This window comes from Podarcis raffonei, chromosome 14, assembly GCF_027172205.1.
Source record: "Podarcis raffonei isolate rPodRaf1 chromosome 14, rPodRaf1.pri, whole genome shotgun sequence".
NCBI classification, from domain to species: Eukaryota; Metazoa; Chordata; class Lepidosauria; order Squamata; family Lacertidae; genus Podarcis; species Podarcis raffonei.
Genome location: NC_070615.1, coordinates 18,777,570 through 18,801,430, shown reverse-complemented (window position 1 = coordinate 18,801,430; position 23,861 = coordinate 18,777,570). Strand labels below are relative to the sequence as shown.

Here is a 23,861-nt window from a genome sequence, read left to right as displayed (position 1 = left end):
AAGGACTAAGCACACCAGAAAAGCCCTGACAGATAATTCCAAAGGTCTGTCTAGTCCAGCATCTTGCCAATCACATGCCCACGGGAAGCCTGTAAGCAGGACCTGAGCTCAACAACAACTGACGGTTTCCAACGTCCCTTTCTGAAGTCCAATCTTAAGGGTGTTTGCTTGGAAATCCCACTGGCCCTACCCTTAGGCAAAGTGAGGCAGCTGCCTTAGGTGGCAGGTGCCTAAGGGCAGCAGCTCCTCCCCTCAATCCTCCTGAGTCTCCCAATATGGTTAGATTGAGGTTTAGTCATCAACAGTGTTATCCTCCATGGGTTTGTCTTTCCAACATGCTTTACCCTCTCCTAGTAATATAAGACAAGAAGATCCCTGTTGGAGCCAACCAAAGTCATATCTAGACAGGATCCTCTGTCTTCCCAGTGGCCAACCGCTGCCTCTGGGAAGCTCTCAGAGTAGCTAGATAGCAAAAGGGGAGGAGGCTGTTGCCTTCCTGTCTTGCTTATGGACCTCCCAGAGATATCTGCTTGGTGTTGTGGAAAACAGGGTGCCAAACTAGACTGTTGCAAGGGAGGGGGGTGCCTTGTGCATTTTCGTAAACCGCTTTGAGGTCTCCTACAATCAAGCAGTATATAAAATTTTACAAAACAAATAACTTATACTGAGCCAGACCATTCGTCCATCTGGCTCAATGCTGTCTACACTGACTGGCAGCATCTCTCCAGGGTTTCAGACTAGGGATGTTTCCAAGTTAATGCTGGGATTAAACCTGGGACCTTCTGCATGCAAAGCATATGCTCTACCATTGACCTACAGGTATTTGATATGGAGCTGCCAAACCTACAAGGGCTGACTTGAAGTCTCCAGATTTGCCTGGACCCTTCCAGGTGGCAGGCTTGAATTTTCAGGTAGGAGATGCACACACCTAGGCATACACCAGAGATAACACTGGGGGATCTGCCCTCCACTGCTCTCTTTGACCTGGCAGGTCTCTTCATGTGAGGTTGCTTAGAAAATGAAATAATGTACAGAAGAGAGGGAGGGGAGTGCATGTGTAAGAAAAAGCCGATGGAACAATGTTATTGTTGTTTAGTCGTTTAGTCATGTCTGACTCTTCGTGACCCCATGGACCAGAGCATGCCAGGCACTCCTGTCTTCCACTGCCTCCCGCAGTTTGGTCAAACTCATGCTGGTAGCTTCAAGAACACTGTTCCACCATCTCGTCCTCTGTCGTCCCCTTCTCCTTGTGCCCTCCATCTTTCCCAACATCAGGGTCTTTCCCAGGGAGTCTTCTCTTCTCATGAGGTGGACAAAGTATTGGAGCCTCAGCTTCAGGATCTGTCCTTCCAGTGAGCACTCAGGGCTGATTTTCTTCAGAATGGATAGGTTTGATCTCCTTGCAGTCCATGGGACTCTCAAGAGTCTCCTCCAGCACCATAATTCAAAAGCATCATTTCTTCAGTGATCAGCCTTCTTTATGGTCTAGCTCTCACTTCCATACATCACTACTGGGAAAACCATAGCTTTAACTATACAGACCTTTGTTGGCACGGTGATAGACAAGACTTATCAGAAGGTGGAGGAGAGGGAGGAGGAGTTAAAGTAGCTGGAGAAAGGAAGAGTTGTGTGGATTGGAATTTAGCCTCCAAAATCATTGGGGGCAGTCTTCTAGTCCTCTGTGATTCTTCTACAGTGAATGCTTGTACAAATGCGGCTAATCCTTGCACACTCCCACAGAAGTGGTGAAAGAGAGATGTTCAGCAAAACAGATTTGACCTTCTGCATGCATACTTTGGGTAAAACCATTCAGGGATACAATTATGCATTCGTTTTTAAAAATAAAATAAAATAAAAAGAAGAACGCTCGCAGCATTTCCGAAGTGTGTGGGATAGGCATTCCTGGCAACAGAATCCAGAGACCAGAATGCCTGGAAAGACACGACTGTATAAACGTAGCACTGAAGCATGGTAGAGCTGAGTCAAAACCGTTTCAGCTGTTTTGCAAATTGTTGGCAGTGCAATATTACATATATATAAATACCACAAATTGGCAATTTTGACCAAAAAAAAAAAAGTGACACAACCTGTTGCTAAACATTTACATTTGGAGAATCACAGCTTGCTGGACTTTGCAATAATTACAATGGAGATGTCAACAGATCCAATAATGTTAGCAAAAAAAAAGGAGTAGGAGTAGGAGGAGAATTTCTGGATGTATATACTGGGCACATTAACACCACATGGCCTCAACCTGGAAGGTAGTACCAACATCACTTAGCTTCAGCAAATGGATTCCTTCTAAACATCCCTTCTTCAAAGCTCTATAACGGCCACCTTGGAAACAACATCATTTTTATCATAGCAACTGATGAAGGCAGAAGCCCAAATGTTTTGCTATGACAATCAGAATTTCTGTTTTGTTAGTCACTGTAATAAGCATATGGTTTTAGTGATCAGCTGCATCCTTCCAGGATCCAGAAGAAACTTATCAGAAGTGCTGTTTGATGCTTTCAATTCTGCCTCCCCACTCCTTTCTGATTTTCAGTAATTTTTCAGCATTTCTCGCCAAAATGCCCACTTGCTTCTTGACATTCCCATTGCTCTCTTTCATCACCCCTATTCCATTTGGTTCCCTTGTGTTGGACCATCACCACATACTTCTTGTTTGACTACACTATCCACGCGACTAAATCACAGAACAGGAAGCATCATTGACAAGGGGAAAACAATGGTGCCAACAGGATTTGTCAAAACTGAATATTCTCTCAAAGTGCTTTTCAGGTAGAGATAGATGGATCAATCTATTTCTAGCCTATTCCATTTTTCCGTATGTTCCTTCATAAACCTGTCTCACCCACGTCTTGCAGTATATATTCACAATGCATGAAACTTAAACACTTAATTTTACCCTAGCATATGCCTTTATAAACATAATTTATATTTAAATGCACATTTCAAAGCAGTTCAGCCCCACCCATTTTTTTTTAATCAAGAACCGCATTGTGAATTTCAGAAAAGCATGAAATCCAATGGATAACTATATTTCGATCCATGCATTAGTCCAGGAGGTACAGATCAAAGTCAGTTTGCATCAAAATCCACAGAAATCAAATTTCTCAAGCACCCATACTGGGGGGGGGGTAGTGGATTCTACCAGAACCAACCTGTTATGTACTGAGTTGAATAGGATCCAAACTGCAGCAGTCTGATTGGTCCTAGAACAATGCAGCAGTATGATTGGTCGGCAGGAGCCACCCAATCCAGCTCCAGATAGAAGTGAATCCACAACCTGATTGGCTTACAGGAGAAGTCCGGAATTAGCCAATCACGTGCACCCCATTGTGTAAATAATGTATATAAAGCAGATACTTTGAGGGGACTTCCATTCCTCCTCACCACTATGAGCTGAATAAAGAGCATGAAATCACTTTGTGACTCTGAGTATATTTCACAACCATTCTAATAAAAATACAGGAAGTGTAGAATATATCTAGAACAGCAGTCATTCCACCTAGTTGACCTGCTTCATCCAATACTCCACAGACATGTCTCACTTCCAGAGACTGAATATCATGCATATAGCCCTTGTTTGTGGTCCCAGCTCCTTCCGTTTTCAAGATGCCTTCCAGCTTAGCCTTACACTGTCAAAAAGCCCCTGTATCATCGCTTGGTCCCGGCTCATATGCTTTTCTAACGAGTCAGTAATTAAGAGCGCAAGCTGTCAGCCATGTGCCTGAGGTATGACAGCAGGGAGGAAAAACAGATATTGCCTTGCGTCTCCCGTTCGTTATGTGTTAATGAGAACGGTTTGAGGCTGCGTCGCAAATGCCACACTGATACAAGCACCTTGGCCCAGTCTCCCCCCTATCCACCCACCCCCAATGGTATCTCCCCCCCTCCCACCCCCGAACCTCATGCTGAAAGGGAAACTTTCTACTGACCACCTAATGGGTGTTAATGAGGAATCGCTCATTAGTGCCACAATCAAAGTTGCTTTGGTTATTAAGACACCTAAATCTACCAGCTGCCCATGGGGAAAGAATTGTTTGAGGCTCTCCTTTCTCTGACCCTTTTGATTTCCTCCTTTTTCTCCCTCGCTTTGCCTCCCATCCTTTCGCCCCCCTCTCTTTGCTTCTACCCTGCTCCTCTGACTTGTCTGTCCTCAAGCAACTGCGAGGAGAAGAACTTTCCCCCAAAAAATGCAATTGCACAGCATGGCAGGGAATGTGCAGAGATGGGTCAGTCAGGGGGTTGAAGGAGAGAGGAAAAGCAAACCTACTCACATGTAGTGCAGGTGGGGGTTTTTATCAAATGCTCGTGGCTGGATGCTCCGGAGCCCAGAGTCCATGATTGTCCTGAAAAGAAATGGAAAAGGTCAGCAATAGCGAGGCAGTCAAAGCCCTGTGCTCATTTTGAGGAGGTAGATAGGAACATGTCGTGCCCATTTGAAAGAAGAAATTACAAAACAAGCAGGGAAGGCCTGGAAACCAGAACAAGTCAGGGAAAGGTGACTGAGGCTCCATTCTCACCTTGTACAGCCGTACCTCGGAAGTTGAACGGAGTCCGTTTGACTTCCAAAACGTTCGGAAACCAAAGCATGGCTTCTGGTTGGCTGCAGGAAGCTCCTGCAGCCAATCGGAAGCCCCGTCGTCCTTTCGGCTTCCAAAAATAGTTCGCAAATCGGAACACTCACTTCCGGGTTTGTGGCGTTCAGGAGCCAAAACGTTCAAGAACTAAGCTGTTTGAAAGCCAAGGTACGGAGTGTATTTAAAGCACTGTGATACCACTTTAAACACAGCCATGACTTCACCCAAAGAATTCCCGGGAGCTGTAGTTGTTGAGGATGCTGAGAGATGTTGGGAGGCTCCTATCTCCCTCTCAAAACTACAATTCCCAGAGTTCCCTGGGAAAAGGAACTATGAAAGGTGACTGTTTGACCATTCTGGGTCCAATCGATGGGCGACTTCAAGGCCCCTCCTTGAGAGGCTCTTTGTCTTTACGCCTGACTTGGACTGGACAATAAAGGGACAGTACTTTTGGGCCATGGGACATGGGTGACACTGTGGTCTAAGCCACAGTGCCTAGGGCTTGCCGATCTGAAGGTCGGCGGTTCAAATCCCTGTGACGGGGTGAGCTCCCGTTGCTCGGTCCCTGCTTCTGCCAACCTTGCAGTTCAAAAGCAATCAAAGTGCAAGTAAATAAATAAGTACCGCTCTGGAAGGAAGGTAAACAATCTTTCTGTGTGCTGCTCTGGTTCTCCAGAAGCGGCTTAGTCATGCTGGCCACATGACCCAGAAGCTGTACGCCGGCTCCCTCGGCCAATAAAGCGAGATGAGCGCCGCAACCCCAGAGTTGTCCGCGACTGGACCTAATGGTCAGGGGTACCTTTACCTTTGGGCCAGGGACATGGGAGTGCAGAACCAAGATTCTCCTGACCTGCGTTCTAATTCTGGCTGCTCCCCAAAGCAACACGTACACTCCCAGCACAAGAGCATTCAAGAAGGATCCTTTTTTTCCCACTCATGAAGGAGCTGAGTCAGTCAAAGCAAGCAGAAGCCCACCACAACACGCCAGCACTAAATCTGGACAAGATCTGAACAAGCAATTTCAGATGCTTACATAGAGAATTCCTTAGGAAGACAGTTGCTTACCAAGGTTAAGTTTCAGGGAAGCTCAGCAGAGCCTCCTCCTTTCTGCTGACCTGTGATCAGATGGCAACTATGGGAGGGTTTTGTAAGCAAAAGGTATTTTTAAAACAGGGGTCATTTAGTTCAGGGTGGGGAACCAATTTCAGCCCAATGGTTGGATTGAAGCACAGGTGGGCAGGACAAAACACACACAAAAACTTAACTAAAATAAAATAAAATAATGCATGTTCTTCTACTCTCCCACATCATTGTCACAAACACCTGTACCTACCAACAATTTTAATAAACCAATTTTATTTCAATATCAAATCAATATTATTTTGATCCAGTGCCTACTCTGCCTATTTGGTAATCCGGCACTGGTGCAAACACAGACACACAGGCTAGACCTAGACACATCAAAGTAGCATTGCAAACTTTGTATGAGAAATCAGGTTAGCAAAAATGGAACTCCACACCGCCATCTGGTGTTGCAGTGTTTGAATGCATAAATAATGCATATAAAGCGAGTTTTCTTTACCAATGTAGCTGAATCAACACACACACACACATGCATCTCAAAAGCCCAGGGTAAAGAGGTGTATATTCAGGGTTCAATGAAAACGATACAGTGAAGGTGCCAGGCACACCTCTTTGACAGGCAATTCCACAACTTAGTGGGCTGCCAACCCCAAACTTCAGAGGGCTCTGGAATGGCCCTGAGGTCCCCCTCTGCTGATCTTAATGCCCAAGAGTGTCCATAGGGAAGGAAGTTTTTCAAACATACTCACAGTCTCTGGAGTCCTGTGTACAGCTCCATATCTACGGCGTTCAGTGTCTGCAAATTCTTCCAAAATTCTATGTGTCTGTGGAGAGAAAAGAGGCAGACTTTAAAGCTGGACTTAGACCCCCATTGACATCAATGGGACAAATGAGTAATGTCTTAAGACCCATTGAATTCAAAGGAAACTACATTCAACCCAGCCAGGTTCCAACCCAATGAAAACCCGGGTTTTTCTTTAGGAACTACTGTTCTCTCCCACTCAACCCCCGTTATTTGCAAATGTATGCAGATTTAAGTGATTGATTGATTAACACTCAGACAATTAATTAACCGATAGGTTTTTAAAACTGAGCAGCGGCCACAATGAAAGCTAAGCTTCTTGTGGGGGTAAGTCAAAGGGATAGACTCACATTTTTCTTTCTTTTTAAATGTAGTGGTTGCTTGTTCCTTCCTATCCCCTCCCCAAATTACAACAGGAAAAAATATTATTTTACTCTTCCTCCCATAAGAGTGTTAAGAAAAACCCCACTAGATCAGGCCAAAGGCCTATCCCATGGGTAGGCAAACTAAGGCCCAGGGGCCGGATCCGGCCCAATCACCTTATCAATCTGGCCCGTGGACAGTCCAGGAATCAGCGTGTTTTTACAAGAGTAGAATGTGTCCTTTTATTTAAAATGCATTTCTGGGTTATTTGTGGGGCCTCCCTGGTGTTTTTACATGAGTAGAATGTGTGCTTTTATTTAAAATGCATCTCTGAGTTATTTGTGGGGCATAGAAATTCGTTCATTTCTTTTTCAAAATATAGTCCACCCCCCACAAGGTCTGAGAGATAATGCACCGGCCCCATGCTGAAAAAGTTTGCTGACCCCTGCCCTATCTAGTCCAACATCCTGTTTTCAGTGTGGTCAACCAGATGCCTCTGGGAAGCCCACAAGGAGGACAAAGTCAACTCTCCTCAAGTCATGATCCACAACAACTGTTATTCGTAAGTAACCTTAATCTAGACAGATCTCTGGCCTGGCTTAGCTCAAGGCAGTTTCCTGTGTCCTGAATCATCCTTGCCCATGGGAGTTGTTCAGTCCATAATAACTTAAGAAGATCCTTGTAGGATCAGCACAAGAGACCCGTTGGATCAGGCCAAAGGACCAGGATCTAGTCCAGCATCCTGTTCTCACCTGGCCAATCAGAAACTCACAACAGAGCCTGAGGGCAATAGTGATCTCCCCACCAGGGATGGGTGATCCTGTCATTTTCAGTTTCCCTCAGTTTCTCCCTCCCCTCCCCCCAATTTTAAATTCATTTCTGCATTTACAAATAACTTATACAGTGGTACCTCAGGTTAAGTACTTAATTCGTACCGGAGGTCAGTTCTTAACCTGAAACTGTTCTTAACCTGAAGCACCACTTTAGCTAATGGGGCCTCTTGCTGCCATGCTGCCAGAGCACAATTTCTGTTCTCATCCTGAAGCAAAGTTCTTAACCCGAGGTACTATTTCTGGGTTAGCAGAGTCTGTAACCTGAAGTGTATGTAACCTGAAGCGTATATAACCTGAGGTACCACTGTATGGGGTGGGGGTTAATTCTTTGGAAGGTTTTCGAAAGAGGCAGTAAAGAAGGAGCTGGGCAAAATCACAGCCAACCAGCTCAAGTTTTGGATGAGCAAATTTCGGCAGCAAAAATTGTGGCCCAAAAATTCGTTAGCATTTTTGTGTGAATTTCTCCAAATATACACATTTTTTGCATGCAGTTTTGACTGGGATAGATATTTTCTCAACCCATTTCCCCAAATATAATGTTCCTAACAAGCACATATGTGCATACACTTGCTCATAATATGTGATTATTGGGTGGAAAACTGGATTGTAACATTCAAAGCAGTGCTAATTTTGAAAAATAACTCTGTTTTGGTTCACATACTGCTTCAAAAAGTGCAAATTAAAAGGCAAACAAGATTGGATTTCTCCCGCATCCCTGCTCCCCCATGTTGCTCCCGGCAACTGGTATTTCATAGCCTGCCCAGCTATCATTGTAACCTCCTTTGGCCCCCAACCTTTTCCCACTAACACATACCTATCTGGAATAATAGTCAGCTGCAGCTCTCACAGCCTACATCTCATGTACCTCTTTCTTTCTCCATATATCCTGTATGTCATTATTCACATATTTCAAAAACACCTTGCCAGGTCTCCTCAAATTTCTCCAGATCTCCATTTATTCATTTCCCACCCCGCTAACCGCAAAGGACATTCATTCTGTTAACCGTGTTTCCATTCTCAGACTTCAAACACATTCAGTTTCCAGCACATAAACAAACAAACAAATAAACAAGCCCTGGGCAAAGCAGAGAGCTCAAGATCCATCAGTCAAGAAGGCCTTACCTGGCAGTGCTGGAGACTAGCAGCAGGCAGGCACACTCTGAGTGACTGAGGGGCACCATTCTAATTTCCCACAATGCCCCAGAGTGACATTACATCAGAGGCATTATGGGAAATGAAAATGGCAGCTAGATTCAGGTGCCTGGTGCTGCTGGAGTAGGGGAGTTACTGTATTTTTCGCTCCATAAGACACACTTTTTTCCTCCTAAAAAGTAAGGGGAAATGTCTGTGCATACTATGGAGTGAATTTGTGGTTGATCGCTGGCTCCCTTTCTGGCCCCGCCCCCTTGCCCACACCTCCGTTGTTGAATGTTCTGCAGATGGAGGCCGTTTGTTTCCCCAGTGACATGTGACTGGCTGATTAGATTATCTGTCTGGAAACTGTAGAAACGGCTCCCTTTCCTTTCCTAAAGAAGCTGCAGAATTGTGAGTTGAACCCCATAAAAACAGGATTTTTTCCCTTTGCAAAGTAAGCTCAACAACTTTGAGCTGATCCTCAAGAAAGGGGGTTTTCCCCTTTGAAAAAGAAGCTGCACAACTTTGAGCTGACCCCCCCCCCCAAAAAACGGGGCTTTCCCCCTTTCCTCCTCTAAAGGCTAGGTGCGTCTTATGGTCAGGTGTGTCTTATGGAACTAAAAATACGGTGAGTGACAGGAAAAAAATGTGTACTGGTGGTCCTGGGACAGGCATCAGTGGTGTACTCTACCATATCCTCCAACATACCTCTGATAAAAATGGGGTCATCCCACTGCCCCCCATGCCTCCTCCTTCTCCTCCTTTGCCAGGGCAGGGAATTAGTCACTGAATGCAGCAAGCTGGAACCAAGGCTTTCTTAGGAGCATTAATGTGACCCTGATCTTGTTTTCATAAAAACAGGAAGTAGCATATTTTTGGGGAGTGGGGAATGGGAGGCATAGCTCTAAGAAGTGTGTTAGAAAGATGCATGGATCTGAACTCCCAGTAACACGTTGAAACACTATTTGGAGGGAAGGCCTCTCATGAAGTCGGGAATCTCTGTGGCACCATAAGAAGCTGCGATGGCTAGAGGGCTTTTAGGATGGTCCCAGGATTTTCAGGGCAGTTGGACAGTACACTCTTCCAGGATGCTGGTGTTCAAAGATCTCAGCTCCTGGCACAGTCCCTGATTTGAATGTGTGAACCAACTCTGATTTTAAATAGCCCCACTGCATCTGAGTGGACCTTGAGCAATCATGGAAGGTTTGTACCCTGCCTGCCTTCAAATGTCAACCAAAAATCACAAAGCAGCTTTCATTTCAAAGTACACCCCCAAAACAAAACAAAAATCTTCTGCAAAATCATTAAATATAACAAGATCAAGACATTATAGAATACCAATCAAAACCACCGTTTGGTAGAAAAAGACAACATCACAACAAAGAGATCAATGTTTAAAAAAAAGTACCCAGTGAAATTTTGCACAATAAATTGAAAGCATTATGATGCCACCTTAAACTGTCCTGACTTCCCCCCAAAGAACCCCAGGAATTGTAGTTTGTTAAAGGTGCGGAGAGTTGTTAGAAAACTTGTCACAGAGCTACAGTTACCAGCACCTTTAACAAACTACAGTTCCCAGGATTCTTCGGGGGAAGCGAGGACTCTTAAAGTGACACAGGAGTGCTTAAAATGTATTGTGTGAATGTGACCATAGTTAATCCAGTCCGGGAAGGGATGCTCAACACATTGACCAAACAAACCATTATACTTTGCAACTCCCTGAAGTAGCTGAAACCACCAGGCATCCTGCCACCAGCCCCAAGGGTGCTATTGCCACTTTAAACTGTCCTGGATTCCTCCAAAGAATTTTGGGAGCTGTAGTTTAGGAAGCGGGTGGCGCTGTGGGTAAAACCTCAGCGCCTAGGACTTGCCGATCGCATGGTCGGTGGTTCGAATCCCCGCGGCGGGGTGCGCTCCCACTGCTCGGTCCCAGCGCCTGCCAACCTAGCAGTTCGAAAGCCCCTCCGGGTGCAAGTAGATAAATAGGGACCGCTTACCAGCGGGAAGGTAAACGGCGTTCCGTGTGCTGCGCTGGCTTGCCAGATGCAGCTTGTCACACTGGCCACGTGACCCGGAAGTGTCTGCGGACAGCGCTGGCTCCCGGCCTATAGAGTGAGATGAGCGCACAACCCTAGAGTCTGTCAAGATTGGCCCGTACAGACAGGGGTACCTTTACCTTTTTAGTTTGGGAAAGGTGTTGAGGGTTGTTAGGAGACCCCTTACACTCACCACAGAGCTGCAGTTCTCAGAGTTCTCTGGCATTGATTGTTAAGCCACTCTGGCAAGCCACCTGTCTGCCATCCCTGGGGTACATTTGTAACTTCCATGCACACACCTCTCTGCAGACTGAAGAGGCACTCATAATCCCTTGACTGGTAGGTTTTCAACAACAATGTCTGCAAACATTCGATCTGTGTTTTCAATTCTTCTGTTGGTCAAGAAGCGTTTCCGGGAGAGCAGTGTCAGCGGTTTGTTATTTTGAGTACCCCTTTATTATAGCAATCTCCACGAGCCACGGGCAATGTGACAGGCACGTTATAAAAGAAGGGAAAACTGAAATAGATCTGTCACTTTCGTGCGCCTCGTTATTCTGTGGATATCGGAGCCAGACCGACAGCTTCCGAGGGACTGCAGAGTCACGTTTATCAATACGGTAAGGAGCAACCCAAGCGAGGACTCTCTCTCCCCTCGGGCATCACACAATATTAACAAGCCCAGGACCTGACCCAACAGGGCCCTCGCCTAAAGTTGCGTGAAAAATATTTGCTATCATCATCTCATTCCCCAGGGTGTTTTGTTTTTGTTTTGCTTTTTTTAAAAAAAGAGCCAACTGCAGTTGAAGACCATCCTAGAGTCTCTAACAGAGAGCTAAAGCAAACATTTCTCGTTGCTTAAATGTTCGCAAATGTGCCAAGTTCCAAGTGCAAAACATCCCACTTAAATGACATGGGCCTCACTTCCTCCATCTGTAACATGGGGATGCTACAGGTTAAGATCACATGCTGCCCTCTCTCCCTGGCCAACAGCTCAGGCAGTACATTATCTGTAGGGCCATCCCAAGGTGATTGTGGTTGTAGTTCTGTGTAGTGATTAGAGTGTTGGTTCTGGAAGGTAAAAGGTAAAGGGACCCCTGACCATTAGGTCCAGTCGTGGCCGACTCTGGGGTTACGGCGCTCATCTCGCTTTATTGGCCGAGGGAGCTGGCGTACAGCTTCCGGGTCATGTGGCCAGCATGACTAAGCCACTTCTGGCGAACCAGAGGAGCACACGGAAAAGGGATGCGGGTAGCGCTGTGGGTTAAACCACAGAGCCTAGGACTTGCTGATCAGAAGGTCGGCGGTTCGAATCCCCGCAACGGGGTGAGCTCCCGTTGCTCGGTCCCTGCTACAGCCAACCAAGCAGTTCGAAAGCATGTCAAAGTGCAAGTAGATAAATAGGTACCGCTCCGATGGGAAGGTAAACAACAACAACAATTCCTATTATTGTTATTATTATTATTATTACTACTACTACTACTACTACTACTACTACTACTATTAATATTACCTGCTGTAAGAAACCCTGGAGAACCACCAACAGTCAGTGGGGATAATGCTGAGTGAAACTGGCACTGTTACAAGTTACTTGTACAGTGGTACCTCGGGTTACATATGCTTTAGGTTACATACGCTTCAGGCTACAGACTCCGCTAACCCAGAAATAGTGCTTCAGGTTAAGAACTTTGCTTCAGGATGAGAACAGAAATCGTGTTCTGGCGGTGCGGCGGCAGCAAGAGGCCCCATTAGCTAAAGTGGTGCTTCAGGTTAAGTACAGTTTCAGGTTAAGAACAGACCTCCGGAAAAAATTAAGTACTTAACCCGAGGTACCACTGTACTGTACTGAATTTGCAAGAAATACCATATCGGCCCAAATATAAGCCGCACCCGAATATAAGCCACACTTGTAAAATTCAGGGGGGGGGGAGAGAGAATACCTGAAAATAAGCCACTCCCTTAAAATTATGCAGGCATTCACACCCGTAAATGGAAGTGTAGAAGAAAATCCTATGGGTACCATTCCCCACACTCCTGGGCTGCTTCTTGGAGGGGGGAGCCATGCTGCTTTGCCAGCAGCCTTCTCCCCTTTGCCCTTCTTTTTGGCTGCTTGGGGGAGGCTTGGGAGCCACAGACAGGACGCACCACCAATGGCCGTCGTGGTGGTATCCTGGGGGGGGCGGAGAGGGAACGCTCTATTCCGGCCTTGGAAGGCAAGGCAGGGCCATAGACCTAGGGCAGCTGTTTCAGCAGCAATATCGTAAGGTTGTCAATATACACCACACTTTAAATTTTCACGGTCGGAAAATTTCACTGATGAAAATAGGGACATCCTATTGCATAATAATAATAATTTTATTATTTATACCCCGCCCATCTGACTTCAGAATATTGCCTTTTAAATTAAACCTTTACATTTAACAGCATATTTACATACTATCAAACTCTCAGTCTATTATTTATTTATTTATACAGCTGTCACCAAATGGTCTTCGGTCAGGTTACAAAACATCACAGTGAAAGCAAGTACAGATTATATTAAAAGCAGAAAATGAAACAATAACACTAACTGAATCTCTGAAAAATTAAGCAAAAAACAGCATTGTAGAATGGCAGTGCAGGTCCATGTTTTTTTGTGTTTTTTTTAGGGTCCAAAAGGTAGGAATATAAAAGAGGATTTGCAGCACAACCCTAACCATGTCTACTCAGGAGAAAGTCCTATTGAATTCAATGGGGCTTACTCCCAGCTAAGCAGGACTACAACTGCAGCCTTACTAACATAAATACATTCACGTTGGCAAACTAGAATTTCCAATCTGAACTTTATCTGTCTATCTGTCTGAAAAGCGCAGCTTCCAAAGATCTCAAATCTGAGGGGAAATGGGAATGTCAATGGAACAGAGGCAGGGAGGGAAGAGGAGATACCTGCTCTGACATCCGCACAGCAAAAAAATCAGTAACTCAACTTGAAACATTTCTGTAAGAGTCACAATGAAACAAGACTCATAAATTCAATAAGAAGAGCCTTGATTCAAGACCATTTTCAATCATCATTTATACAGCACTTTAATATATATATATATATATATATATATATATATATATATATATATATCTCCTTTGTGTCTGCCATTCATCTTTACAACAAGTGCAGGATGTGAAGAGGGCAACTATTGCTCCCAATTTATATGTGAGGAATTGAAACTGGCAGAGCGACTTAGCCAAGGCGACCCAGTGCGAAAGACACATTGAGAGGGAATCAAGCCCTGACCTCACGGGACCGCATCCAGATCTCTATCCACTGAATCACTTTGGCTGGCTGACACTGGTATGCAATATTCAAAATCTGACATCTTCATAGATAAGTCTATTGCAAGGACTGGCAACTGGGAGCCAAGTCTGGCTCACGAAGCCCTGTAGCCTGCCCCCATTTGCAAGTTCAGCATAAAACAACCTTCACTCCTGCCTGGCTATTTTACCCTAACTGACAATGGCAGGGCTGAGCCACATTAATTTTAATGAGGGGTGACTTTCCCTCAGCTTAATTTGAAATCAGTTCAATATTTATGAGCTCTCTCGTTGAGCGTTCAGGAAAAATAACATAGTTTGTTTTCCGAGAGGTCTCTCCCAGCTCACAGTAGTGCTGTGCCAAAAAAAAGCCTTCTCTTGCATTTATTCCCCCCCAAAAAAAATTCTCTATAAATTAATGAGAAAAGAAGTTGCGTTCAGAAATTGTCAAAAGGGAGATAATTTTTCAGAGAAATTCTCATAGGTGTGGTGCAGGGGTTTCTATGCAATTACCTTTCTTTTGAGGTGACTGAGCGGCCGCTGCAATTGCCCTTTCATTTTACAAATCATCTCACCAGTGGCCTGAATACTGCAGCCTTCCTGGGTGCCTGTGTTTCAATTAAAACTCAAGGCTAGACATAGACCCTATCTGCACTGTATATTTAAGGCTGCCACTTTAACAGTCATGGCTTCCCCCAAAGAATCCTGAGAACTGTAGTTTGTTAAGGTTGTTGAGAGTTGTTCAGAGGTCCCTATTCCCCACACACAGAGCTACATTTCCTAGAGTTCCCTGGTAAGTGGGATTGAATGCTGAACCACGCTGAGAACTGCAGCTCTGGAAGGAAAGTATGGGTCTCCTAAAAACTCTCAGCAGTCTTAACACACTACAGCTCCCACAATCCTTTGGGGGAAGCTATGGTGCATTAAATCTATGGTGCAGAGCCATAAAGAGGCTCACTTCTCCCATGGAGCTTTTTTGGATCAGGAAACAAAGGCAGACAATGAGGATACAGTATGCTGGATAAATGTTTACCAGAAATAAAAGTATGTGCACAACAGTAGAGGAAGCTCAAAATCCTGCTGGGGCCAACCTTTGAAAGAAATGTTCCCATGCCACAAGAATAAGGCAGAGAGAGAGAAAAATGGATGCCTCTTTTGCAGACGATTGAAACTGTTAAGGAACTAGACAAACATGGTTTTTTGTACAATGCCAGTTTGTAGTGCTTCCCCATTCACACTAATGGTGTTCTGTATTTCAATGTTGTATAATATTTTTTGATTTCACTTATCATACACCCACCCAGCCAGAAAAGAGAGCCATTGATGAATTCAACCAACACGCCTTCCCAATGAAACACACCCAGGAATAATACTGTTTTAAACCTCAGTGAGGTACAACAGAGAGAAAAAACACTGACATGATATTTTATGCAAGAGAATTGATCCAGGCATAGAAGATACTCACCCAACATGTGAATGGTGGAGATGTCAGTTTGACACAGAAGGCCAATGGTATAAGCAATGGCTCTAGACACCAACACAGATTCCTAACTGCAGGACTGGCATTGAGGAGCATGAGATTCCTACCCCCCAAATCCTCATATTCTTTATATCTACCGTATATACCAGCATAGGCAATGCACAGGTTGCAAGATGAGTGGTGATAAAGTTCTAGACTATGGGCTTGGTGCTTGGATCTAGGCTTGTGCTTTGGATGAGCAAACTGGCCCAAAACAAATTAAATGCCTCAGTTGAGTTCCAGACATTAGTTCTATCCAGGCATTGTCCTTCTTACACAATGGGGGAGTATGCTAGCTCATTCCACCCCTTCATCATGTTTCTGTCACCAGCAACACCTTCATCCACATGTTACAGGATGACCGCCTGTGAAGGTCCATGAACTATGCCTATACAGGTTTAGAAACATAAATAATAAGGGTTTGAAAACTATGGGGGGGCTCCAGAAATGCAAGGGGCTCTGCTGCAGATGATTCAACCTCACACTACCAGTGCACAAGGACTCAGTGGAAGGGGAAGGGCCAGCCAGTATAACCCTGCTCTAATCTAATCACCCCCTTCATGGATCACTGCCTTGCTGTGGTGAAGGGGCTTGAATAACTCAGAGAAGCTATGAGCTATGCCGTGCAGGGCCACCCAAGATGGACAGGTCATAGTGGAGAGTTTTGACCAAACGTGATCCACCTGGAGCAGGAACCGGCAAGCCACTCCAGTATCCCTGCCAAGAAAACTCCATGGACAACAGGCATACCAGAGGACGAGATGGTTGGACAGTGTTTTCGAGTCTGACTAAACTGCGGGAGGCAGTGGAAGACAGGAGTGCCTGGCGTGCTCTGGTCCATGGGGTCACGAAGAGTCGGACAAGACTAAATGACTAAACAACAAATCTAATCACATGGAAGAGCTGGACGCTCTTGAGGGAGCAAGTTCCAGGAACTCTCCAAGGTGCTGAAATTCCACCCTTAACCTATAGATCAGGGGCAGGGAAGCTTTTCTTTCTTGCCAAATGGCCAGACTTTTATTTCCTCCACCTCTGGTGAGCCAAAGTGGGCAGGTGGATGGGACCTTGCATGTGCCATGCACCAGCCATTACTATGACATCAGCTGATGCTTCTCTTTGAAACCTCAGTTCTAGGTACTTCAAAGCAAGTGGGCCTGGCAACAACAAAAAATCCACTGGAAAAATAAATTGAACTTATGCTAATGGAACTCAAAAAAAATAAATCCATTTTCGGCCCCCCCCCCCAACCTGGCTGAAACGAAACCTTTTTCCTTTTCGTTTAGTATATGCTGTCTTAGCAAGGACTCTGAACTACCAGGAACACCAAAACAGTCTTCTCTTAAAAATTCAACTAAGTTAATTATATTAATGGTGACATGATAATTACACGGTGTCAAAAGGGCCCGAAGCAATGAGTCTCAGAGAGGTCACTTTGTCTGCTAGTGAAATGGTCTCATTTGTTACTTTATGTTTCTTTCTGTAGAGAGAGAGAAAATGCATCCAGCTTTATAGTTCCTAAGTGAGGGTAATGAAGACCTGAACTACTGGCATCAGGACCAGGGCAAGGGTAAAAGCCACTGGTAGATGGGAGATGTGGGTGGGAAAGAACCCTTCTCCTGTCTGAAGGGTTAATCACCCTCCTCTTGCCCAAAGCTTTGTCTGTGCAAAACTGCATCTTCTAGTTCCCAGTTTCTACAGGGAAAACAGCTTTGCAGAGGCAAGACTAGAGAAATCAGAAGCTGCCTTGGGACACCTAGCTCAGTAATAATGATGAACCTGTGGCCCTCCAGACATTGTTGGATGCCAATTCCCCTTAACCCCAGTTAGCATGGCCAACAGTCAAGGATGGTGGAAGTTGGTCTTCACTATCTGACAGCTGCTCTTCATTATTTTGGACTGAAGTCATTCCCAGTCCTATCTGGAGATCCTGAGCACTGGATCTGAGACCTTCTGCATGACAAGCAAATGTTCTACCACTGAGCTACAGTCCCTCCCTTGTGCAGGTTGATTATTATTTTTATGAATTTATAGGCTGTTCTGAGGCACAAAACGCCATCAAAGCAGCATACAAGAAAACAACAGAACAAAACACAAAAACCCACACTCTAAACGAAAAGGAAGATCACTTGAACAAACTCTAAAAACAATAAGAACATCTTTCCACGCTCTAAGAACAATGTCTGCATCTTTCCATGCTCTAAGAACAATGTCTGCTGATGTACAACTGACATTCTGTAAATGATTGGGTTATACCTCAGGGAAAGCCTAAAACAAAAACTTATTTGGTAAGCACTTGAACATCAGGTGCCCAGCTAATTTCAGCCAGTAATTGATTCCAGAGAGCTTCAGTTACGACACTAAAAACCTAGTTTCTAGAACAAGGTAAGAGAGTCTCTGGGGCAAATGGTATTCTCAGCAGTGCCCCGCCTGAAGTTACAGGTAGGAATGTAAAAATGTATATATAATTTTTATTTAAAAATAACCTTAAACAATACAAACAACAAATAATGAGTATTGGTCACCAGATACAAAGCAAAATATAGTCATGATATGCATAGGGCAGGGGAGGAATTAGCAGCATGTTAGGTTAAATAAGCAATCCAAAAAGATGTATGAGTTACAGGGAATCTATGTTCCTCCGGGTGATGGTTAATAAAAGAAATAAACTTAAACAAGTCAGCATCAAAAGTATCTTGTTTGGTTTCTTCACGCATCATTCGACAGCATTGTGCAAGTTTATCAGTCAAAGTCAAGTACCATACCCTGTCATATTGCTTGCGGAAAATACATCTATTTTTTGTTCTGTCCTGTATTTGTCATATGCAGCACTGTTTCCTGCTGCAGTTCATCTTCTTCCAAAAACTGTGTTATGCATCTCATTGTCTGCCATGGCAAAAATTACATAACTTGCACAATTTATGTAATTAATTACATAAATTGCATTGCCATTACATTATTCCAGCCTATTCATTTCAACGCAAAGAGGTGGGGGATGTAGTCAATTACATATTGTTTGCAGACAGAAAACAACAGCAGCAGCGATTAGCAATCATATGCACTGGGCTGATTTCTGTTGCAAGCATGGGATGAAAAAGCAAACATTGGCAATTTCCACTCTGGTAATTCTGCTAAGGACCCTCCCCAAATTCTCTCACTTTAATTTCTCCTTGGTACTTGAAGTTTTGAATTAGCAGCACCTAAGTGCCAAGTGGAACCAAATTCTTTAAAATTCTCTGTTCTCTGGTTTGCTTTTCATTTCAGAATAAAATGTGGCCTTGAGCAAATTTTTTATTGATAAGAAATCCACTGAAAAACAAAAAGAAATAACTCCTAGCTGTGCTTGATTTATAACAGAGAACACAACTACTTTATAATATGAACATGGGATATCTAGAAACTATAAAACAATGCAGCTGCAAATTCTGCAAATAAAAAATGTTATTTTGATACTATACTACACTGAAATGTTTAAATGTTTCTTTGATTGTCCTTGAATCTTCCTGCAGTTTGCTGAACCTTTCAGTTCCTTTCTCTCATTTATCTCCCCGTTATGCTCATAAAACAATGCCCCCCATCACATAAAAACAAGCAAATTTTGTATACCTTATTGCATCAACATACTTTCTGTACAAGGGGTTTACAAACATGGAGGAGCACATCAGGAAGACAACACAAAAATAATACTGTTACAGTTGCACATCCAATCCTATAATGACTCCTTTTGCACAGTAATTTTTTATTTTATTATATAATAATTTTTATTGGTTTTTCCAGATATTTTCCATCAAAACATCCATCTTGTATACAAAATATAAAATCATTTGGCTTTTTCAGCCTAAGACTTCCCTCCTCCTTGACTAATGGTTTTCCAAAATAATCTCCAATATGCATTTTATTCTGCACAGTGATTTATTGATGCACGTGTGCATTGATAAGTTTGGAGCGAGGCAAGGAAGAAGCAAATGAATGAAAAGAACTGACACTGAGGGCAAACTGCACATTCTCCAGTTCCAAAATTAATTTTAGGACCCTTCTTATGACCCTTAAGATGCAATTTATGAGGAGTGGGATCCAGGAAATAATTAATAGTCTGGGAACATAATGCTCTTATGCCTAAGTTCTGCCATAATACTAAAAGTCAGGAACATCTAATGAACCTGAATGTTGGAAGAAGATTCAGGAGAGAGACAAGAAGATACATCCTCACAAAACATATTTAATCAGTTAAATTTGCTACCACAAGACATAGTGATGGCTACTAAATTGGATGGCTTTAGAAGAAGATTATACACATCCATGGAGGAAAAGGTCCACCAATGGTTATGTGCCATAATGTCTGTGTTCTACATCCACTATCGCTGGCAATTTGCTGGGAATCACAAATGGGGAGAGTGCTGTTGCACTCAGGTTCTCCTTCTGGGTTTCCCAGGAGCATCTGGTCGGGCACTGTGAGAAAAAGAGGCTGGACTAGATGGGCCATTGGTCTGATCTAGCAGGACTCGTGTTCTTAAAGAGGAATGGGGCATAAACCACCAGTATCTTTTGGCTCTGCATAAATCCATAAGGACCAGTTCAGTTTTGTTGACTTCATTAATGAGAAGCTAATTCACACTTCTTGAACCAATACTCAAACCTTTGACATCCACACCTCCCCAATTTTCCAAGCAAACAATGTGTATTAAAATGCATATATTAAGGGAAATTTTGCATTTAAAATGTGTATGTTAATGAAATAAACTTGCAATAATTTATTATATTTAGAAAGATGGCTTGCAAAAAAGCTACATTCAAAATGTGTGTATTAAGAGAAATTCACAGTAAATTTCATAATAACATAAATGAGTTTTGTTTTGTTTTTTTAAATTGCAAATCCTTCTGACATGTGGAGTGTAGAATTTAAGACTGGGAAAAATGCAAAACAGAGAAAAACTGAAATTGAGAGATTTATTCATCCCTACTTGCCAGGTCCATACCTAAGCCCAAACTCAGGATGGTCAATTTTCAAAACGAGCCCCTGCAGTCCAAAATCTGTTACATCCGTCTGCACCTAAACTGTGGTTGCAAAACACTGGGATGCATTTCTCATCTAACAAAACCTTCCTGCAACTGTTAACAACCTCAGCACTCCTGGATCAAAAGGTGAAGAAAAGCACTGAGTCACATGTACATGCCTTTTCACAACACGAGTTTACACTGGGCTTCTCCCCCTCGTCCCCCGCCCCAGATGCTATAAACCTGGACACATCGTTGACAGCTGAAAAGATTGTTTTACACAGGCTAATGTGGCCCAGATGTTCCCTGTCTCTGCTGAGCAGGTTTCCCTTTCAATTTTCAAATACATTTGCCTGGGAGAGAGAGTCAGGAATCAGAGGTTTGTTCAGCTCGGGGACTGGGGATCAAAAGCAACGACTGTGACAAAGAATAAATGAGCAAGGCCTGGCATGTTCCTTCCTACTGGAATGACAACAAACCCAGACTTATCCCCAACCTGCTGCTCTGTATTGGTGATGATGTTTTTCTGAAACACTACCTTGCTGCGAATCACCATAGCAGACCCCTCTGCATGCCAGTAAGAAATCTGTGGTAAGTACAGAGCAAATGTTGGATAGATGGATGCTCAGGGAGAAGGGAAGGAGGGAGGGGAGACCCACCTAGTGGGCCAAGTTAGTCAAATCAATGGTGGCAATCAATGGGGTGCCCTCACATCCATTGATTGTATTAGGGGGAATTGATTTTTACTTTTTCTTTTAGAGGAGATTCTGGTAGTGCTGGAGTCCAAAGGTTCAGGTATTTGGTTGCTCAGGTCTACCCTAGATCCAGTGGGGACCCCTCTGAAGACCTGATCTTCTACTTGGAACCATATTCCCTTTACAACCAATACTTCCGCTCCTTATTGTCTGAGGGAGCTTAGAAACTGTGGTGGCTCTAGGGATGTACAGTGGTACCTCGGGTTACAGACGCTTCAGGTTACAGATGCTTCAGGTTACAGACTCTGCTAACCCAGAAACAGTACCTCAGGTTAAGAACTTTGCTTCGGGATGAGAACAGAAATCGTGTGGCAGCAGCGGGAGGCCCCATTAGCTAAAGTGGTACCTCAGGTTAAGAACAGTTTCAGGTTAAGAACAGACCTCCAGAATGAATTAAGTTCTTAACCCGAGGTACCACTGTATTTCCTATGGCTCCCAGCATCTGTGGGCATGGCATTTCCCAGAGATTTTTGGTACTACATCCTGGGTTCCCAGTGGTACAGCAACAACTTCCATTAGTTCTTCTGGCTACTAAGAAGTTAGGGCAGGAGTCAGCAACCTTTTTCAGCCACGGGCCGGTCCACCGTCCCTCAGACCATGTGGTAGGCCGGACTATATTTTGGGGAAAAAAATGAACAAATTCCTATGCCCCACAAATAACCCAGAGGTGCATTTTAAATAAAAGGACATATTCTACTCATGTAAAAACACGCTGATTCCCAGACCACCCCTGGGCCAGATTGAGAAGGTGATTGGGCATCATCCGGCCCATGGGCCTTAGGTTTACTACCCCTGAGTTAGGGGAAAAGAAGGGTACCTCATAGGGCAGGGCTGGGGATTCTTGTTGGCTCCCTGAGCCAGTTCTAATTAGGATTGGCAATGTGGGACAAAGTTGACAAGTGGGTGGGGCCAGCCACCTGTTAATTACCTGACATCACTATGATGTCAAATGCAAGTTGCTGCTAAAGTGAAGGTCCCCTCCTCCATTTTAGCAGGGAATTCCATGTAAATCCCAGCTGGGAACAGGCAAATGCAGCCAATTCAATTAACCCCACACTCCCACTCAGCAAACAATGCCATGAGTGATGTCAGCTGATCAAGCAGGTGGGTGTGGTTTGGGGAAATGGAATTTGGAAGCGCCCACCCCCACCCCCCGGTGGGACACGACTGGCCCATGGGCCAGAGCATTCTTCCTCTGTCATAGGGTGTAAGGCCTGCTCAGCACACCGCTCAGATTCAGACCTTGAATTATTTTATTGCTGAGGGTTTTTTGTTTTTACAGATCTTCAGGAAAGTATTTAGCAAAATTATCCAGTTCCTTTGAATTATTTCTGATGCAAAGTTGAATGGGTAGCTGGGGGGGGGGGATGACATAGACAACCACTCATCATTACTTTCTGAGAAGCCATAAATGATTTGTGGCTGGACTTTATGGAATTATATATTTTAGTAACTACAGGCACGAAGAACTGAATACCTTCAATATTGGGAAGTCATAAAATTCAATAACTGAAAATGAAAAAGGAGCTGCTGGGTCATAAAGAGTTTTGAGGGGGCTATGCTTTCTCTCCAGTAACAGGGCAATGAAGGATCAAATATTTGCCTTTTCACATACCCTGTTCTGCACACAACTGATGAACAGAAATAGCCATACTGTATTAGGAAAGTTTCCGCATTTAGAGGATAAATTAAGGTTGCCAATTTTTTTAAAAAAAGAACCACCACCACACACAAATGAATCTAGCCTGGTAATTATCAGCATAACCATAGGGTGTAATTGTGATTTGTCAAGGTAATGATCATAAAAACATAGCATTTGTGACACAGTTCGCTCTGTACTTGCAAATCTTCACCTCTTTCCAGATTTGGAGAGCCTGCTCAGAAAGCAATTAGGGAGAGGAATTGTAGCACAGAGAGCAAGAGATGGAATGAGATAGCAATTCAAACTTGCAGATATGTCACAGATATCAGTAATTTCCACCAAGGCAATGGAAACCATATGTGAGGCAGAGGGAACCCAAGGGACTGAGTAGACATTCCTGAAATTTTCACACAAATACGGAATGGGAGCTCTTGATACAAGACAACTAGCCACATAGAGCAGGAAAAGGAATCTCATAAGAACAGAGGAAGGTGCCTTCTGCCAAGCCAATTCAACAGTCCATCAAGCCCAGTGTTGTCTGCACTGACTGGCAGTAGCTCTCCAGGGTTTCAGACAGGGACTCCCTCCCAGCCCTACCTGGAAAAGCTGTGAATTGAACCTAGGCTACTGTGCTAGAGGATCTGTTGACCTGACATGGCATAAAGTAGCTAACTTGGTTCCTAAGAATGGAGATGATTTACAGTGAGAAGAAGTGAGCATGGGGAGTGTCGAATTTCCTTCTTTCCTAAGCTTTTATCTCCACTACACAATGTGGATATCTCTCCCTTGATGCAGCAAATGGGGTGCATTTCTTTGCCATTCTCTTTA

General features: G+C 44.0%; 1 protein-coding gene across 4 annotated transcripts in view; it reads right to left on the bottom strand.

Moving 5' to 3' along the window:
* Positions 1–23,861, bottom strand: part of NTRK3 (neurotrophic receptor tyrosine kinase 3) — a 402,429-nt gene that overhangs the window by 292,619 nt on the left and 85,949 nt on the right. For all 4 annotated transcript variants that reach the window (XR_008327460.1, XM_053364231.1, XM_053364230.1 and 1 more), the window contains 2 exons: positions 6,422–6,496; positions 4,287–4,358 (listed from right to left, as the gene is read on the bottom strand). Coding sequence is in view for 3 of the 4 variants with exons in the window: in XM_053364231.1 (XP_053220206.1) it covers positions 4,287–4,358; positions 6,422–6,496 (147 nt within the window). In the remaining variant the exon portion in view is untranslated. The remainder of the gene's footprint in view (positions 1–4,286; positions 4,359–6,421; positions 6,497–23,861) is intronic.